Source organism: Dromaius novaehollandiae, chromosome 3, assembly GCF_036370855.1.
Source record: "Dromaius novaehollandiae isolate bDroNov1 chromosome 3, bDroNov1.hap1, whole genome shotgun sequence".
In the NCBI taxonomy this organism is placed as follows: Eukaryota; Metazoa; Chordata; class Aves; order Casuariiformes; family Dromaiidae; genus Dromaius; species Dromaius novaehollandiae.
The window spans coordinates 104,749,528-104,769,631 of record NC_088100.1 but is presented as its reverse complement, the minus strand read 5'-3'; the positions used below and the strand labels follow the sequence as shown (position 1 = coordinate 104,769,631).

Below are 20,104 nucleotides of genomic sequence, written 5' to 3'. Positions count from 1 at the left end.
CCACCTGGATGGAGACACATGTCAATTTGGTCTGTTAAGACTAATTTTTGTTGAAGATGCTGAAATTGGGATGTATTTATTACCATTGCTCAGTTTTTCTGTTCTTTTTTCTTGGTTTTAAATATTTAGATTAAAATTTTAGAAGTAGTTATAGGTGGCAGCATTTAATTGAGAAAAGTGGCTTGTGTGTGTGCATTTCCAAATATACTCTCATCTGAATGTCCTGTAGTAAAAATTCCCTCTCTCAGTGTACTGAGTATTGGTATCCTTTGCTAGTACTGACATAAATTCTTCTAGTTTATCTAGTATTTTATTTTACTTAGTTCTGCTTAATTTGATAGTTATCGTAATATCTGGGATGTAGGCCTCCCCCTGCCCCAAATGCCATAAATATCTGATGAGATTACTTTGCACAGTTCCTACGTGTAGGATATTCCATAGCTGAAACAGTATCCTACTTCTGATCTCTAAGGTTCTAAGAGTTCTTCAAAATCTTAAGCATTACTTTGCTTGCCAAGAACAGGAAACAATTAGCTTTTTGTTGCTTTTTTTTCTTTCTTTCTTTCTTTTTTTTTTTTTTACACAGTGTCTTCAAAGAATTAAAACAAACTTATAGGTGCAGTAGAGCTTGTTGTGCTATATAGTTGAAGAGGTTATGGATGAGGCCTGCTGCATCTAGGGGATTACTCGCTTTCTGCTTATTTGCAGATGGGAACATTAGAGGAAGTGACTGGGATTTCATCTTACTCACTGGCTTTCTTACAAGTCTGCCAGTTAGATTAGCTTACTAGTGGTGGAGTAGCTTCCTTCTCTTAAATTTTATGGCAAGTTCACATCAGAGTAGTAAGACTCTGAAACCACCCAATAGGCACTGCTGTGGCATTGAAGCTGGGTTGTGGTCTCTGTGACTGTCCTGCGGTAGGGAAACACAAGAACAACAAAGTAGCATCTGCTTTCAAGCCTGTTTTGCCCTGCTCCTTCATAAGTAGGGGGGGATCTGCAAACCACCTGTGTGCCTTCTTCTCAGAACTATGTTAGCTTCACAGCCAGAACAACTCTGAAGTTTTGTGCAGGGATTGTCCCGTAATAATTGGAGAGTTTTTCTGTGTGGAAATAGAATGAATCTGATCTGGGATGCTTTATGCTGGTGCCTTTAAGCTCCGTATAGAGTTCCAGCAAGGCATTCTTTCCCTCTTGGGTAGATCAAGCCTACCACACTTTCAATGGATATAGTATTTACGTAGTGCACAAATCAAATTTGTGGAAGCTGCTCGTGCTGTGCAACACTCTAGTCATATTCAGTATCTGTAGTGGTAACTTAGATAGAGAATGGAAAATAAGCAATCTTTTCAGGAGTGAGCCAGCATGAGATTTTAATTACCTCTTGCCCTAGAGAGAGCTGTCCTTCCAGGTTAGAGCTGAAAGTATTGGAAGGGCACTGTGGGAAAGATTAGTGAGAGGCTCCTTTACCAAGCCAGGGTTGCAAATCAATAGAGGCTTTCAGTTGTCAGTGCAACCAATCCCTAAACCATGAGCACAAATATTTACTTATACTGAAAACACAGAGAATTTACAATAAAAGAGAAACATATTTCCATTCCTTTATTTAGTCATAGAATCGATGTAAATGATTTGGGGACGTGAAGAATTCAAAGCGCTCCAGTACAGTACTCACTTGAGTTTACAGCTTATTTTCATAGACCAAAGCTTTCGCTCTGCAAGGAGGACAATAGCACAGCAGATCACTGTCTTGGCATAAATGTTTCTGATGTATATGTGCTCCTTTTACATTTTAATTTTAATCAGAATGGAATGATATCTCTCAGTAACATTTAGCTTGCTATTTTTTGTGCAACAGAAAGTGTAAAGCTGTTGATAATTTTTAAAGTACCATTTCTGTGACACCTGCATGATATTTTTTAATATTTGCTGAATTGATAATGTTCATGGTAGCAGAGTATACTGCGCAATAAACTGCTTTTGTGGCTGATTAAATGCCAAAGTGAAGTGGAGGTATTCAGCAACTGCAAAAGCCGTTTATTTAGTATATGCCAATGCCATGAACATTATTCCTGTTACACAAGATTTGCTATACCCCAATGTACGGAAGTATAAAAGAAATTGTTTCCTTTTCTTGTGAGGTTTGCAATTGCTGTGCGGCTTCAATCTCACATTTCACACTGATATGACATTTGGGAAAGTAGCTGGGTTGAATAGCTTGAGAAAGAGGCTGGTTTACACAGTGAATAGTTATTTAAAGGAGTTCTTTGTGCAGGAAAAGCATTATGTAACTGAGTGTGCTGAGCTAGTATGTAAATTGGCTAACTTTGGCCATTTAAGCTTTAGATAGGAAGACTTCCCTTTCAGTTCTGCTGTTCTCCGCTGAGGGCTTTGGCCTGGGGAAGACAGCTGTAATCTTCATTATTGGCTTAACTGGAGACTTGCTGATAGTGGCTTCTGTGGCGCTGAGCGAGTTTGGGGGGTGCACGTTTGCCTTTATTGTTCTCCCTTGCCAGTCAGTGCCAGCAACTGAACTGCTGATAGAGAATAAGTTGCAGACATTTCCTGTCATTCTTTGCATAACTTTTTTCCCAAGATAGTTGGCGTGAGCTGTACTTACTGTTCTGACAAGGGGAAAGGAATATTTTCCTGTGTGGTGCTCAGATAGGTGATAAGACAATGATTTCACCCCGATTGGGCAATACCTTATTGGAACATAGTCCTTGTTGTCAGGCTATCTTTTCATGGTAACATCAGTTAAAGAAATTCCCTGTGCTTTGATTAGATGCAAAATGGGAAAAATAAAAACTTATTGTGATTTCATTGACTTTTCCCTTAATATATCTGTTAGCTATACTGTCTGTTAAAAGTGTTTCTTCCTTTTGCAGTGGTGATTCTGTAGCATCCAACCGTCATTCTCATAATTTCTTTTTTTTTTTTTTTTGCATATGGATTTCATATGATATCATTAATTTTGCATGGCTAATTTCTTTTTCCTAACTGTTTCCTCCTGATTTCTCTGACTGAGGAAGGGTTCTAGGCTTTTTAATTCATTGTTTCATTCTTGTTTGCTTTTTCCCTCAGAGATGGCAATCTCTTAATTTACCGTTTGCCTGCCATACTTTTATTTGTATTAGAAGAAGCTGCAGGAGACAAAGATGATATTCTACTCTACAGACTGAACATGTCTTACGCTTGCTGTCTGCAGGATAGATATTCAAGGGTTGCCGCCTGCATTCTGTCTTTGCAGAAGATCTATCATTTATTGCTGTAGGGTGACAAACTGCTCTAGTGGCTCTTTCTCAAATTTGACTACTAAATTGCATGTGCAGCTGAGCAAACAAAAATAAACAAAGCTAAATTTTAATTGTTAACTTCTGTTCCTCATCAGCACAGAAGTTGGACAGTGGACTGCTAACTACCTGTTATTCTGTAAACTGGCTGCAACTAAAAGATCTGAGGGAAAGATTTCAGTTGTATGGCATGGATACCATTCATACTTTTAAACCAATTATGAAATACCCGCAGTTGCAGTTTGACTATCATCAGTGAGAAGGGAGGTATTTTCTCTATTACAATTATAATTATTGGCACATTGGAATTACAATTATAGGCACATGTTCTGGAGCTGGGTTTTGTCTCACACATTAATGTTTACTACTCTGTGAAGTTACTTCTGACTGATACGATATTACTGAATGACATTATAATAATTCCATGCTCACTTAAATCAGTGATTCATGGAGAGGTGATTCTTTAGTGTTTTACCTCTGCAGATCACTCTGTGGTAAAAACTGTGGCTATTATGACCCTTCTTCTCTCCCTGGTTAAAACCTGCTGTCTTGTGCTATTTCTTTCCCAAAATGCATCAGATCATAGCAGCCTGAGAAGAACATTGTGCGAATACAAACCACCCTGATATCTAGGCCTTGTGTGTTAAAGCGAGATCCGATAAGGCCACCTAGCAGCTTCATGATGGGGAGAAAAAAAAATATGGACTTTATTCACCACTGTATTTGTTCCAGCTTTTATGCAGGCATGGCTGGGGCATTGGGGAAGTTGTTTAGGAGCAATCAATCCTTGCATGAAGATTGCCTTGTAATGCTGCTAAGGTCAGTGAGACCTTGGTTTATTTGCCACTTAACTGCTGCTTGAACGAGTTAGGATACTCCAGCACCTATAGGAACAACCCTAACTTGCCCACCTGAGGTTTTCTACATTTTAGGATTGTAATTTCTTGCACAGCTTGCTCATTTGGTGCAGGTCATACAGTGGGGTGAACTAATCAGGGTTTCATCAGCATATCACCTTGCATTTAATATAGCTTAAAAACTTTACTATGGAGGGTATTTAGGATCATAAAAAAATTTCTTTCTGTTTTTCCACTACTCAACCCAAGCGCTTCTTGAAGTTTTTGTAGTAGCTGTTTGTTACTGCAAACTTGATCCAACAGTTCTGTGGATAGTGTGTGGTGAAGCTGGATATAATTCATGTGCAGAATGAATAAGAATATTTATCATTGACCTCTGTCAGGATTTGCTTTTCTGGTGTGATGTTGGCTCCTGATTGAATCCCAGTATAATTTCTGTTAAGACAGATAAGAACTCATGAGGAAATTCATCTTCCAACTACTTTTTTTTTCTTTCCTTTTCTTTTCTTTTTTTATTTATTTTTTTTGGCAGAGGACTATAGCCCAGTGGCTAGACTGCAGAATTAGAGTAGCAGGTCTTTGTTTTCAGTTTTGGTTCTTTCTGATATGTGATTTAGTCTGGGATTTAGTCTATCCATCTATAAAACTGAATAATAATACTTGCAATTTGAGACTTACAACGTGCTTTGAAACCAACAGTGAAAAGCTCTCAGTAGTGTGTTTATCCTGTTTGTAGATGTTACAAGCAGTAGCTAGGAGAAATGAGGATAAAGTGAAGCCAAACATGCTGATTTAAAAGCAAGCTGTTGAAGCCAGGCCTGAAGTAGTAAAACGGTGAACCGTGTGCCAATGCCTCTCTTAACAGAGCTCAGAATTTGCAGGGTTCCAACTGCTGTCAAAAAGAAAAGATTTCCAAGGTTATAACTGTTTAATGAGGGGAAAATGGCTAATTTCTGTCTCTTTAAATTTTGTGGTGAAGAAAATAAGGTGCTTTGATCTTTAAATGACAGCTTCCAGAGTCATTACATTGAATCAGTTAATCTCTCCCAGTAGTTACCTTATTCTGTCTTCCTCATGGGCATCCTCTTTCATGGTCTCAATGCTGAGCTTCAAATCAATGAACAAACTGTTACTGCTTCCAGCACAGCCTGTCTACTGAGCTTTTCTGCTTTCATGCATTGCCAAGCTCTGACCTCAAATCCTGGCAGAATAAAGTGGAGAAGAGGTCCAGTAGCACGATGTGTGTGTTAACCAGGCTGGCTCCACCATCTTCATTTACACAGTACTGGTCGGGCAGTCCCTTGCCCTTGACCTGTCGCTGAAGTGTAGAGGCTACAGCCTTCCTTCCCTATCAGAGGGAGGCTTGTCAGTGACTGCGTGTTCTGTCATTCCCAGGTGACATTTGTGATTCAAAGCAGGTCACATGACCAGTGCTGAGAATATCCTTTATATTCCATCTAGTTTTAAAAATATTAACCAAATCATGCTATCTTGGTATGAGATATCCATGCCTTAGCAAGAAATGAGTTGCATTTCTGTGTTATCATGCTGATGACTGAATAGTCTTTTTGTTCAGCCTGGTTTTCATTATTCTTTAAAAAATAAAAAAGAAAAGAAAAGAAAAAAAGAGAGAGAGAAATTTCCCAGTATAAACCCCATAGAGCATGTATGTTATGTACAGTGTGAGGTGAAGTATGAAGTATGTTGTTGACTAATGCAAAACAATTTTGGAGCAGTGTCTGTTCTTCTGCATATGTAATTAATCTGTTCCTGTCTGTAAGGAGCTACAGTATATAGCAAGTGTTGTGCAAGTTCTATTAAGTAATTTTGTGCTGCTAGACATAAAAGTTATGTAATGTAATTCAAAAATAACTCCTCCTCCATTCCAGGAAATAAAACAAAATTTGGTGTAAGGTGAACATCTTTAGACAATTTTCTATTTTAAAAGTATACTACCAGCAATGTTCCAAAGCATTTGGCATATACATATAGTTCATTTATTGAGCTATAAATATATATAGAACATTAGCCCCTTTATTAGAAGCCCCCCTGCATTAAGCAACAAATAGGAGGGTTTTTTTTCACTGATGAGTAATGACAGATTTATTGTATTAATATATCAAAGAAAGACTTAGAGTACATTGTGTTTACTCACACTTCATTGAGGTTGAACTGTGGGGCAGGTGCTGCACCTCAAAAAAGAACAATATAATCATGTTTGAAGAAATGTGTGTTTTGCTGTAGTGTGTCAGACCAGGGGTCCCTGAAGTCTTCTGTGCTTCTTCCAGCAACTTCAAAGGTATGTCCCTGAAAAGAAAAGTGAGCCATGTACATTCCCCTGTGTAAGGGGAGAGCCTCCCATCAGCGCGTGCAGTATGGAAGCAACAAAAAGCACTGGTTCTGAAAATAGTATCTGAAAGTCAGTAGCCTGAATGCATTCCACCTGCATTTAAAAACAAAGTTTTCTATTGTCTGCTTTAATCATCCATCCTTATATGCTTCTTAAACCTAGGATGAGATTGTACAAACTACTTGAAAATGAAAGTTTTGCTCAATGTGTGTGACAGATGCAGAATTGGTTCCTGCCTTCTGTGAGATTTTGCGTTGCTTTATTAATTATATTTTCTTTATTTGCTTGATCATGAGTTGGGGCCAGAAGTAACAGAAATCTGAATGCAGCATTTGATAATTAGCCAGAGCTAAGCCCTTCCTATGTGGGCACCAGTAATCTTGTTTGTGCTGTCTTTACTCAAGATCACCCTGTTTTTAATTCTCTGTTTAATAGTATTCCAGATTCTGTTATCAAAATCCTTCAGCTTTCTCCAGTATTTTGCTGCCAGGTTTCTTATGAGTCTGCAGACCGAAGAGGTTCTTCTATACCTAAGATATAACATTTCCTAATCCCCAAAGGTCCTTCAAAAATCATTTTATAAATCAAGCTTCTGTGTTTCCAAGGCCATATGCAACTGTTCATATACCTTCCTAAAGACACTCGCTTTGGAGACTTGAGAGAATTAAGCAAAAAGTTCAACTTAATGTATCTTAGTATCACTGTTTAACACTTCATTGTTATCTTTATTTTATTCTGCAGACATCTTCAGCTAGATGTTCTCTGCTTCTGTGTTCTTTGCAGTCTTGGATTCAGTCCTTAGTCATGCCGTGCCTGGGTGGAAAAGAGGCAACAACTGTTATATATGAGTGGGTCAATAGCAAGGAAAGCAGGCGCAGCGATGAGCAAAGCTAAGCTACTGTACTTCCCATGCCAGGAGTTCTAGAGGAAGGAGGATTAACAGATGCAGTTACCAGCTTCATGAAACTTTGACATTCTTAATACAGTTCCATTTCCTCTTTGTGTCAGTCTGAAGTTCCCTCTTTTGTGATGCAGTGGTAAAAAAGCCTTAAAAAAAGGATTGAGAACATACTTGCACTTTAGGGAACAATGATTTGGGTGTGATTCCTCACTGGATTTGCTAAGAATGAATAAATAGAATAACGTACATTAAAAAAGCCAGAAAAATTAGTTTGACAATATCCTAAAAATGACTGACAATGAGTCAGCCTTCTTTTTCTTGGCTTTTTTTTGGTTTTTGTTTTGCAAATGGATAAATCAAATCAAAACTGCAGCAATTGTACCAGTGTATATAAAACTATACCATAAATTCTGTATGTAATTTCCAATTTTTCTGTTATAAAGTTTTTTCAGCATCATTGTGGCATTCTAAAAGCAGAAAATTGTGTCTGTTAGTCTGATACTTGCCATTATAATTTATAATGGAAAGATAAAGGGAAAAAATAACATACTTTTTCATGTAAAGAGTGTGGACACCTATGAAAGTTAGTATATTTTGCTAATGCATCTGAACACATCACAGAGTTTAGAGTGGAGAAGTGGAGCATTCCCACTTTACTGCTGAAGCCAAACAGTAGATTTTCAATGGCACAACTGCTGCTCAGTTATCTAACTTTCACTACATTGAAGGAGATTGATTTTCTTACTGATGTACCTTTAAAAATCGAATCTCAGTTACCTGAGCAAGGTCGCTCACAAAGTCTGTCTTTACAAAGAAGGAAAAGTGCATCTGGATATCACCGTTGTGTCCATTTAAGGCATATTATTTCTGTATTTCTGCATTCTGATTGTAAGAATTCTGTATTTTTGTCTCCTCCTCTCCCCTTTCAGGTCTCTTGGAAACCTCCTCTCATACAGAATGGAGAAATCCTGAACTATGAGATTCGCATGCCTGATCCAAGAATTATCATTACTGGGAATACTTCATCAACATTAAGTCATTTGGTGACTAATCTTCTACCCTATACAAACTACTCAGTCACTGTAATAGCTTGTTCTGGAGGTGGTGGCTTTCTAGGAGGCTGCACGGAGAGTTTACCTACCAATGTGACTACGCAGGCAACAGTTCCCCAGAGTATTAGTCCGTTGTCTGTGACTCCAATCAGTGAGTCCTTCATTGCCATTTCCTGGCAACCACCCCTAAGACCTAATGGCCCTCATCTGAGGTAAGCTTTCTGTTGCAACTGAGATGACAGCTTTCTTCTTACCTAAATCTGACTCAGAAAAATCTATGGGATGCAAACTTTATGATGTGATCTCTTATTTCTCCTCACCTATAGAAGTTCCTCTTTAGGATTCAGGAGTCATGAGTGGATTCACCTAAAGTGGTTATCTCTAGAGGAAGATTTGAATCTTTTTGCACTTATTTTGTGCAAGTGTGGCATCTGTGCTATGGAATTTACTCTTTAGAACAGAGTCAAGAATCTTAAGTGTTTCAGAGCAGCACTGTCTGAAGAGCTAGAAGGAGCAAACACAGGATCTTAACAAAGCCATAACTGCTGTGGGCTACAGCACCAGCCACTTTTTTGTGATGAGTTCAGGCAATACATTGCACCAACAAAATGACGAAGTGTGAGATCTCTGTGAACACGAGTATTCAGCACATCCGGTACTCTGTGTCGTTATTCCAGATGAAGAGAAATTGCCCATTTGGTAGTGTGATGACACAAAATAAGCTTTAGAACTTAACTGATTAATGAATTGTAAATGAATGAGCGTGTGAGAAAAGTGGAAGTTAAAATGCTACAAGTTTGCGGGCAGAGCTAAAAAGTAGAAAAGCAAGGATGTGCTGGGTAAAGCAGCCTGGATTTTTCCACAGGAACTGGAGAAAGGCATGTTTTCTGACGTTTGTCTGGAATGATGGTGTGGGGTCCTGATTTGAATTTATGTTTACAGAGTATATATATATATGTGTTTGAGTGAAAAAAATTTCATAAAGACAAGTATATATTTATACACACAATAAAAAAAAATCAGACTGAAATCTTTCATTCCAGGGTTTTAAAGTATTGTGAAACATTGTGCATGGAAATATATCTCTGTACTCCATATGTTCTGGTTAGTAGTGCTCTTCTAGATGCATTGATGGGTTCAATAATTATCATATAATGCTGTTTCAGTTGCATATATTATTACACCACAGTAGCTTGACTCTTTCTTCAGGCTTAATTAGGGCACACTACAACTGAATGAGATGATGATTACTGTACAGTAAAATTTGAAGTTTTTGAAAAGCAGTCTCTGTTTTTCTGAGGTTAACAACATGACCATTTTACCATAGATTATTGAAGTAATTCAGCACGACCTACATCTGCAAACTTCATTTCCTTCATGGTGTGCCATGCTGCCCTCAACAAGAACAACCACTGAAGCAGCTGCTCTGTACAGCATGATGGAGCAAGAAGTCTGCAGCAAGCAGAGTAGCAGCAGCAGCTGCCAGTGGGGGTGATTTACAGTCCATCACCATTCAGTGTTCAAAAAGATTTTGATGCTTTTCATGACTTGTCTATGAATTATATTGGACAGAATATGCCAGGATTATTCCTAATAAAGCTGTAATGTTCTGTCTTCGGGTTCTGTTGACACTAATGAACCGCTGATGTGAGAGTTGTTCTTGGGGTATGGAGTCATCTGAATATCTGAACATCTGAATTGATGAAATTGTGGTTTAATTAGTTTTCATTATTCAATATCTGAAGTTTTACTCCCAAGTGCTACAGTAATTTGGTTTAGCATCACTAAGGTCAGTGGTGTAATGCTTGTTTACACACATTGAGGTTTATTGTCTAAAATTAAGGGGGCAAGTTGGCTGGAAGTCACACTTGTACATCCAAGTTTCCATGGAGCATGAGAATTCTCGGCTCAGTAGACTTCGCTTGAGAAGCAGTGCAGAATCGCTATATGCAGTACCTATTAAATACCTACTTAATTCAGAGTCTCAAATCTGGAATGATATTGTACAACATTTCCTCATCACATTGGAGGTGATTTTAACAGAAAAAAGATAAAAGTTGAATTACACATGAACCCAATGGTCAGAAAAATCATTAACATGAGATGGCGAACATCATCAAGGCTAAGCATTCTACAGAATGCTTAAACACAGAAGGAAATATTTTCAGAAATAAGAGCTTGAAGTGAGAGTCCTTAAGATCTGCCTGAGTGGCCACATACTTTTGATGGGATTTTAAAAGATAACATCTTTCCAACTGGGGTGGGATACACAGCTCAGAATTTCAGGGAATCAAGTTGTATATTTAAGTGACTAAATACACATATGGCCCTAACTTGCTGGGTATCAGTGGAAACACTGCTGTAACTGTAGTTTGAGTAAAACTGTAACTCACTAGTCAAAGCAATTCCAAGTGATTCTGTAACTGCTAAACAAATATCTGGTGCCTTACGAAAGAAAACACTGCCATCAAACTGAAACAAAAGTCCTATTGAAAAGTCCTGTGGAATTTAATAAAGAATAATAATCTTGGCAGGTTTTAAACAACTCTGTATAATTTTGTTTCCTTTAGAATATAGTTTTCTATTTAAGCCTTAGAATGATTAGGGAATGCAAAATACAGTGTTATCCCCTTTAATTTGTATAGACATGAAGAGTTTTAATCTTTGTTAAATTCCATGAGGTTTTTGCATAAAAGATGACAAAGAGTGAGTAATGCAGAATGGAGGGAAGACATGCTATCTATCTGAATTGGAGAGTCTCATGGCTCACTTGGTGAAAGATGGGCTTTAGCTGACCTACTGTTTGGAGCAGGGACAGGAATACAACTTCAGATACCAGATAAAACCAGGATGAAATAATTTGGTCTTTCAAGCTCACATCATGAATGTCTACCCAAATACAAAGATGCCTCGCTAAGCTCTACAGATGGATGGGCTAAGTCATTCCATGACTGTCTGTCACTTGTAATTAACACTGTAATTATTTACAAACATACATTAAATATAAATACACTCTTAATGTGCTACTACCAGTAAAATAGTAATAGAACTGCTATATATTTCAGTACATTTGCTAGAGAGACCTTGTCATTTCCTATGCTGGAACAGTCTGTGCATGTCAGATGACATCACTCAAGTGTACATAAGACACTGTTACTAGGCTATTTGGACTTAAGCTTCATAGCATTTTCACAAGTTTAAAATTTGTAATTCATTAATAACACTCATTCTTTCAAATAAAAGTGCTTCATTTTCCATTTTCAAAGTAGTCTTTTTAAGTAATTGAGTGTTTTAAATCAGGAAACATTAGAAAGAATGTTTATCTCAAAAACTTTGCAGCTGTAAAAACAAAATAATGTGTGGCTTTAAAAAAAAAAAAGATTTTTTTGTGTAATAACATTAGTTGAGATAATCCTGGTGTTCTGCTTGTCTTTTGTGTTAGATATGAGCTCCTGAGACGTAAAATCCAGCAACCACTTGCATCAAATCCCCCTGAAGATTTAAATCTGTGGCACAATATTTACTCAGGAACTCAGTGGTTTTATGAAGATAAGGGTCTTAGCAGGTGAGATTACAAAAACTATAAAAACAAATGCTGGCATTTTGTATAGTGTATGTTTAATAGTTCAAAGTATTTCTTGTGTCTTTATGTTGTGAACATACTAATTATGTAATGAAATATTTTCTGTCATCATCTATGCTATTAGCAATTCTAATATGCAGGGATTTATTATTCTGTCATTCTTGAATCTTTCATATATTTTGTTTTCATTTATTGCTATAAAACCCAAATGAAAATAAAGATCTTGTGAAATTTTATCATTGATAAGCTCATGCAGTTAAACCATTTACAGGTATGTGTACACCTGCTCTAGATTGGTGCATTGGCAAAGTCAGGCCATAGGCAGAATGAATGTTTGAGAAGTCCTAGTTGGAGTACATTTGAAACTTCATGTGAGCATTGTTCTTTTACTTGTTTTTGAAGTGCAAATTAACGATTGTTTTAATATCTCCATAACCAGTCACAGTATTTAATACACTCTCAGCAGATGTGATGTAAGGCAGCTTTGGGCTAGCTTCATCACAGTTAAATGCAGAGTGTTGCGAGTGGGGAAGTGGAGCGGTGAGTTCTGTCTCTCAGTATTTATGGACCTACTGTGTGATACAGAGCAAGGCATTTGCTCTTGATCTGCCTTAGTTTCCCCATCTCAAAGTTAAGGAATCCCTCTGGAGCCTGATTCGTACCAGCAGAATATGACCTCTGCTCCTGACGGTGTTGTATGGGCTTATCCAAGCCAAGAGTTACTGCTTCTGGCTTGTCACTGCCTACTTGCTGAAGGTTGCTGTTCATTTTCATCCACTGGATTAACTGTTCATGGAGTTGCTCTTCAACCCAGTCCTGCTAAAGTGTCCATTTCTTTCTTAAACTGTGTCTGAAATTCTGTACATTTCCTGTTTTTAATTTAGCTCATTCAGCAGAGCTAATGTGTGCAGCATTATGCCAATAGCTCTGAGGCGGCAATGAGATCTAACAGGGTCTCAGTGACAAGTAGTGAGGCACAAGGAGCTTTTGGGTGCCTTGGGCTCTGGCCAGAAATGTGTGCCTACCCCACAGATAGACCTGAACACTTCTCTTGGGGAGGGTTCTGCAGCCTCCAGCTATGTTGGCTTCCCTGCTATTTCTGCAGTCAACAAGACAGGAAGAGTTTGTGGCTAGGGAGAAGATGTTATAGAGACTCAAGCAATTTAAAAAAAATCCATATATCAGTATCTATTTTGCATGTTTGTGTTCATGTTTTAAGCATGGCTCAGAATTAGTGAATTTTTATTATATTCCTGACAGAAGTCTATTTTACAATGATTTTTTCAAATGGCTTTTTCATTTCTAACAGGCTAATCCAAATGTCTTTATTTTCATCTTTAGAAATGTGGATCCAAAATCAATTTCAATCTCTCATCCTAAAGTGTCAAGATTGGATCCCATTCATTTTTGACTGCATGAGCACTGCAACATCCAAGAAAACTGTATGATATGTTCACAAGGGACAGAAAATGCAGGGAGGGAAACTGTAAGATATGTAACATATGTTGTCACAGTTTTTCTAGCGCACTGATCACTACAGTCAGAGCTAGTCAGCTCCTATTAGTTTGCTTTCTTCTCAGTGAGACTATTAAAGCTTAGCTCTTTTGAAAATCAGACTGGATGGTTGCATAATATAGGGTGCTGCAGTGAAGCAGTAAAAAGAGAAAGTAAAAGTACAATGTAAGTGACATTTTGTTTTTTGTAGAGCAATCTCTAAACATTAGGCATTTACTGTATGTTCCTTCAGTGTATTTGTAGACAGTTACTACAAAGTGATGATGCTTCAGCAAAAATTTGAACAAGACGATCTTGTATTTTTGTGATTGCATAGTTTTGTTTGAGGCTTTTTATGAGGAAAGTAATTTTGAGATTATGAAATCTCACTTAAGATACATTAATATGCTATTGAGTGAAAAGAGAAATTAGGGAGTGACTGTCACTTGTTTTACTAAATATATATGTGGTATTTAATAAATTGGTGTCAGTTGAATATATATTGTTTTGAAGAAAAATACTTTATAAAATGGGCTTGCATTCTTATCCTTTTTTTTTTGATGTTTTTGTAGTGGGAGAGTCCTGGGTGTGTGGTGAATCACTTTTACAAATGAGACTCTGGAAGTTAAAATCAATGGGCTTCCCAAAAGAGGAAAAAAGCCTCATTTGATTAAATTCCGATCCAAATTTTGGCAGCTTGCCACTGCTGTAATTACATATTGAATTGAGCTATAATCTCCCAACACCTCAGAAGCTATAACTATGAAGAAGTGAAACTGTGTGTTTAATTTTTCGTTACCATGTTAATGTTGCTGAATTTTTTCCAAAAGACCGACAACTCTTATAGATTCTTCACTGATGCAAATAATGCAGCTCCACTTTTCAGGGGGGAAAAAAAAGGAACATCAAAACTTTGGCACAGCCAGAAGGGTTATAGCAAATGTTTTGTACATCGGCATTTTTTTGTTCCATTTAATTATTTTTAAAATGCCTTAGGTACACAACGTATGAGTACAAGCTTATAGTACACAACGAGGTAGGATATACATCGAGTGAAGAAGTGATAGCTACTACATTAGCAGGATTACCAGAGAAAGGAAGCATCCTCACTGCACGTGCAGTTAATCATACTGCTGTAGAAGTGGAATGGTCAAAACCAAGTAAGTGTGCTTAGTATTTATTCCAATAACGAGATGTTAAGCTGCCATCACTTATGCTGGTCTGCCTTGCTCTCATAGGAAACGCAGTCCTTGCCTTGATTTATACAGCTCAGTGTCCTTGAAAGGAGAGGAAAGAAATAGGAAAAAAAACATGCATGTTTTGCTATTTTTCAGTCATGTTTGTATTTGTTATAGGCTATTTCTGCAGAATGGGACTAGTCGAAGTGAAGAAACAGTTAATGCAAGCTCATGAGAAATCTCTAAAAGAGTAGTACACAGAATCCGTTTGTCTTTTTGGTGTATTTAATCTCTTTGTATGAAAATTTACATATACGTTCCTTCAGGATGAGAGGATCCTCTTTTTCTGTCTTTTTGGTCTGCTCCTTAAAACGAATTTAGCCACTTTCTCTAGCTGATCTGCCAATACAGCAGTGGGGAATTTTTTCCTGACTTACATGCAAATGATTTTATGAAGCCTGGATGGTGAATTGCAACAAATGTAGTCTCTTTATCTTATAATTGCATGCCTGAAGTAAGCACGCTTATAAAAACTGACAAATGTAATAGATCTGAAGCAGCTCACTGAAGTTTCATTACCGTAGTAAACTGAACCTCTGACCTTCTAGATGTAGGTAATGCAATCTGCTTTCATTTTCATTCATACTTTAGAAATTTCCTTCATATCTGTTTGTGAATGCAAAGGTTAAACATCAAGACAAGGCCATTCATTATTTGAAAACCTTATTTCCTTATCATATTTCATTACTTTATGTTACAATAAGCAAATTATCTATTTTGTATACCCAAGTTTTGTTTTTTCCACATTATTAGTTTTTAAATAATTTTCTTCTTTTCTTTGGGAACTTGGAAGACCTTGACATAAGTTGCCGTGCTATCTTTCTTTTTCTGGAAAATCTGCTGGAGGTTTCTGACTTTGAAGGGTTTAGAACTATCATCTGTACCAGTGAAAACAGAAATAACTTATCACTCTTGATTAAGAATTTCTGCCACAAAATTATACACTATTAAATCTGAAAACATATTTTTGACTTTTAACAAGGCCATTGTTCTGTTTTCAAGTCAGCTGAGTCCTATTCAGTGATACAGTGTGTCATCTAAAACAATATGTGTTAGTGGTTAAAATTTTTGTCGTAATTATTCTTTTCATCTTGATGCCTACTGGAAGAGCAGTTGCATTTGATCAGATCTGAAATTAAAGGGATCAGGAAAGGACAGATAAGATAACAGAACAAATCTAAGTTAACTAAAATGAAGACGCAGGAATTGCATGGAATTGTTGTTTACCCACCTAGCTCAGGACAATGAATGTTCTTCATGGGTAGCCAGAAAATGCTGCTGTGTTCTCTTCCTTGCCCTAGGGAAACTACTACTATGCAAATTACCTTTTCAGAAGAAATATGAGGGTTTCCCCCCCCCCCCCCATAAATATAGTGCTTCTAAGTTTATTACAGATTTACATGTAGATGCTATCACAATAGTTCTAGAATAATAATGTATAGATTTTAATTTTCACTATGGCCTTTTACTGCTTCTGTGTAAAGTTGAATGTAACTGTAATTTAAAACGTAGGCACTTGCCCACATTCATTCCCCTTGGCTAGAGCAATATAACAGGAGTTCAATACTTTCTGTTTTGTTTTATTCGAAAGGAAGAAAGAAAAAGGGAAAAAAGAAACCTTGAAGTTTTGATCTTAAAATAGTGCTATAGAGTAATCTGATTTTGCTCTCATCCTTCAACCTCGGTGAAAGGTATCCTTTTGCAGTGACAAGATGCAAAGTTTGTGCACCATTGCTAGCAGTGGGTTTCCCCGTTAATTTGTTCTTTACTTCACAGATTCCATTGTCATCAGTAGGGATGCTTAGAGAAAGAAAGCTTTATCCAGTATTAGATGACGTGATGGACTATTAGTGGGTTTGACAAGTTTGGAAGAGCATTCTGTATCTCTGCTTGTAAGGCTGAAAATGCATAGGCACTTTATGGAATCTTCGCATTTTTTTTTTTAATCAGGAGAATCAGTATAAAATTTAATTTTGTCTTCAAAATAAATGCTGTTGATAAGAAACTTATTTTTGTCCATCAGTTTCAGAAGTCTACAGTATATTGCCGATGTGATCTTCCAATGTTTTTCCTTTCTTTTCTTAGCACTACAAGATTTGCAAGGAGATGTTGCATACTACATCCTCTTCTTGAATTCTACTGCTGATAGGAGATCTCTGAGGATCCAGGCTGATGAAAACTATATAGTCATCAGTGATTTGCAGCCCAACACAGAGTATCAGATATTTTTTAAAGTTTTCAACGGGGTCCACAGCATCAGCAGTGAAGTTGTGCATGTGACTACCTCAGATGGAGGTTGGTTAGCAGTGAATGCCGCTTGGCTTAAAATCTGAGAATGAAATTGATTTTTGTTAGGGTTGAGATCAGTCATCCTTCCATTACAAAATTTCCGGTATAAAAGGGAAAAGGGCTAAAACGCTAAAACGCTTAAGTGCTGGTTGTCATCATGCAGTAGATCAATAAAAGGTCCCACTGAGACAGAAGCAAGAGCTCTAATAGCAGATATTAACCCAGTTTGTTCTCATCTTCTCCTATATACTACTGTCTGTGTACACTAAGTTTGGAAGTGAGTTCATATCAATAAATGGTGGAATTTAAAAACAATTAATGTCTTTTTTGAAAAGATTTGCTCTGTGAAGTGGTGTGCTTTTGACATGACAGTCAAACACAGGACCTTTCCTGAGTCATCAGAAACTCTGGGTGTAAGTTCAGGCTCCAAGAACATTTCATTATGAGTCATTTCTATGCCAGTTAGCAAGTGTATGGATGTTGCGGGGGGAAGGGGAGAATTGTGAATTTGAAATGTGTTTGGAATGGTCTTTCTAATCTTTTTGCTTTATAAAGTCTCATTATAAACATTATAATATCATTACCTCAGAAGCAAGTGTTCCAGGTCATTAGCAAAGCACTTTAAGTGAGGATCCCATTTCCTTGCTGATGCCAAAGGTCAGCACCTTTTGTTTATAAAATAGAATCCATCGCAAGGGCAATTTTTCAACTGGTAAAGATGGGTTCGTATGATAAAGATAGGTCTTTGCATGGTTATTTCTGACATACTTAGATAATTATGTAATTTAACGCTAAGGAAGGCTTTTTTTAAAAAATAAGTGTTAGGCTTCATCATTACCTATAGTAATCAACATTCAAAACCATTTACATAATGACAATATTGCATATTGCTTCATATTGCTTGAGCTACAAGGCTGATAAGTCACGTTCCACCAGACAAAGTGTTTTGGTCTCAGGTTTTGCTTTAAAAGCAAAATTCTCTGTTTTTCTGAGTTTTGGAAAGACTGGGATTGGGGAAGACATAAAAATAATGTTTTTATATTGGCAATGCAGATGGGTGAATAATTTATCATCATATCTCACTGGCCACATACCACTGATGATTGACACTATGCTGGTGGTATAAAGCATTTTACCGTCAGCTCTCATGGTTTCTAACTGAGAGTATAATAAGCCAATTTACGGAAGACTACAGACTGTGATAACTTCATCAGAGGAAAGCAGATAAGCAGTGAACCCTTTGCTAAACCTAAATACTAATCTGCATTTGGTTAAACAAGTGCTTTTGCAGAGACAGCTGGAGTTTATTCAGTTTCTTCCTTTATTTCTAGAGCCTGAGGGCATGTTCCCTCCAGAGGTTGTCATCATCAACAGTACAGCTGTACGTGTCATCTGGACATCGCCTTCAAACCCAAATGGTGTTGTCACAGAGTATTCTGTCTATGTAAATAATAAGCAATACAAGACTGGAATGAACGAACCTGGGTCTTTTCTTTTAGCAGATTTGTCTCCGTTCACTATATATGATATACAGGTTAGAATATCTTTTCTGAGTTGTGTAGCATATGTTAATTTTTACATAAAATGTATGTACTTCCAAGATAAATATTTTCATGAATTTCTCTATATGCATATGGATATATATTTGCACTCGTGTGTATATATGTACAAGGCAAAAAATTATTTTCAGTTTATTTTAGGTCCGTGTACACTTTTCATAATACAAATTTCCATTATCTCTTTTTTTTCAGACCATCAAAACTCCATTTACTTTCCCCTAAATGCTCTATGCTACAGCATTAGCAAAGCCCCAACATATATTACAAAGAGGCAAAGATTCTACTCCTACTCATTAAAAGAAAATTGCAATTGTTTTAGAAACATCAGGCATGCATAATATATCAGCACAGAGAAATGATCATATTGCATTTGTCATCCTTTTATCATTTTTTTCTCCTCATCCTTCTAAGAAGGAAGCAGAGCTGAGCCCTGAAATCATAGTAGTACTTTTTATGCTGTTAATAATTACAATAGTTTTCTTTGCTTTTCCCTTTCTCTATCTCTATCTTTGCCTCTCTATTCAGGTGTCTACTGAAAGACAAAATATTGTGTGCAGAATGAAAAAAAAAAGAATAAATAATATCTCTCTATCTTTAAATTGTAGTAATACATAATCAAGAAATGTAGCTTGATAATTAATTGTAATTATCCCTGTCTATTTCATTCAGGTTTGGTCTGTGATATATATGATAAGGACTTGGTAGTAACCATGTCTACTCTGTTCTGAAAATTTGCATCCAGTTACTACATGCCATAAATAAATATCACAGACAGGCACACCGTAACAGATTTCTCTGTTCCAACCCCTCTGAAACAGCAAACCTCCATCCATGAATACACATATGACTTTCTGAATGCTACTTGGAAACACATTTGTCTTTTCTCAATAACAATGCAAATTCAGAGTACTGCCACACTTATGGACCCTCTATATTAATTTACCATGGCCACCTTCTGTTGCATGTGATGTTAATTATCCTTTTCTTCCACTCTCCTAGTCTGTATACTGGACCAATATTTGCATCAATTTAATAGGTAAAAACAGAATAAACTGTTCTTTTTTTTTCTGTTGGTTCTTTTTTTTCTTGTTCTGGAAAAAATATCATCTTGGATGCATATGCATCTTACTGGTAATAACAAAGTATATGATTTATATTTATGTTTTTTACCTTTAACAAGAATTTCCAGAACAGATATAAAGGAAGGAATAGAACATATTAAGGAAAATTATCCTCATTTTTATGTCAGAATAGATGGTATGTGCAGGAAACTGAAGCGACTTGCTCAAGTATAATAACTTATTGTCTCTCCATTGTACTACAGTTAGACATTTTATTTAGTGTTATGTACTGGATTCTGCTTGTGTATACAGAAATACAAATTCATTGCAACTCTATTGATGCTAATTTAATACAAAACAGCAATTACTACCAGAGGGCTGCACGTACATCTATTTTTGAAAAAGGTGTAGGAAGGTGAGCAACAGA

The 20,104-nt window shown here is 36.8% G+C and overlaps 1 protein-coding gene across 1 annotated transcript in view; it reads left to right on the top strand.

Annotated features, from left to right (window-relative positions):
• Positions 1–20,104, top strand: part of USH2A (usherin) — a 407,004-nt gene that overhangs the window by 273,035 nt on the left and 113,865 nt on the right. Inside the window, exons 41-45 of the mRNA XM_064509686.1 lie at positions 8,331–8,665; positions 11,896–12,018; positions 14,527–14,690; positions 16,854–17,063; positions 18,389–18,591. Of these exons, the coding sequence (XP_064365756.1) occupies positions 8,331–8,665; positions 11,896–12,018; positions 14,527–14,690; positions 16,854–17,063; positions 18,389–18,591 (1,035 nt within the window). The remainder of the gene's footprint in view (positions 1–8,330; positions 8,666–11,895; positions 12,019–14,526; positions 14,691–16,853; positions 17,064–18,388; positions 18,592–20,104) is intronic.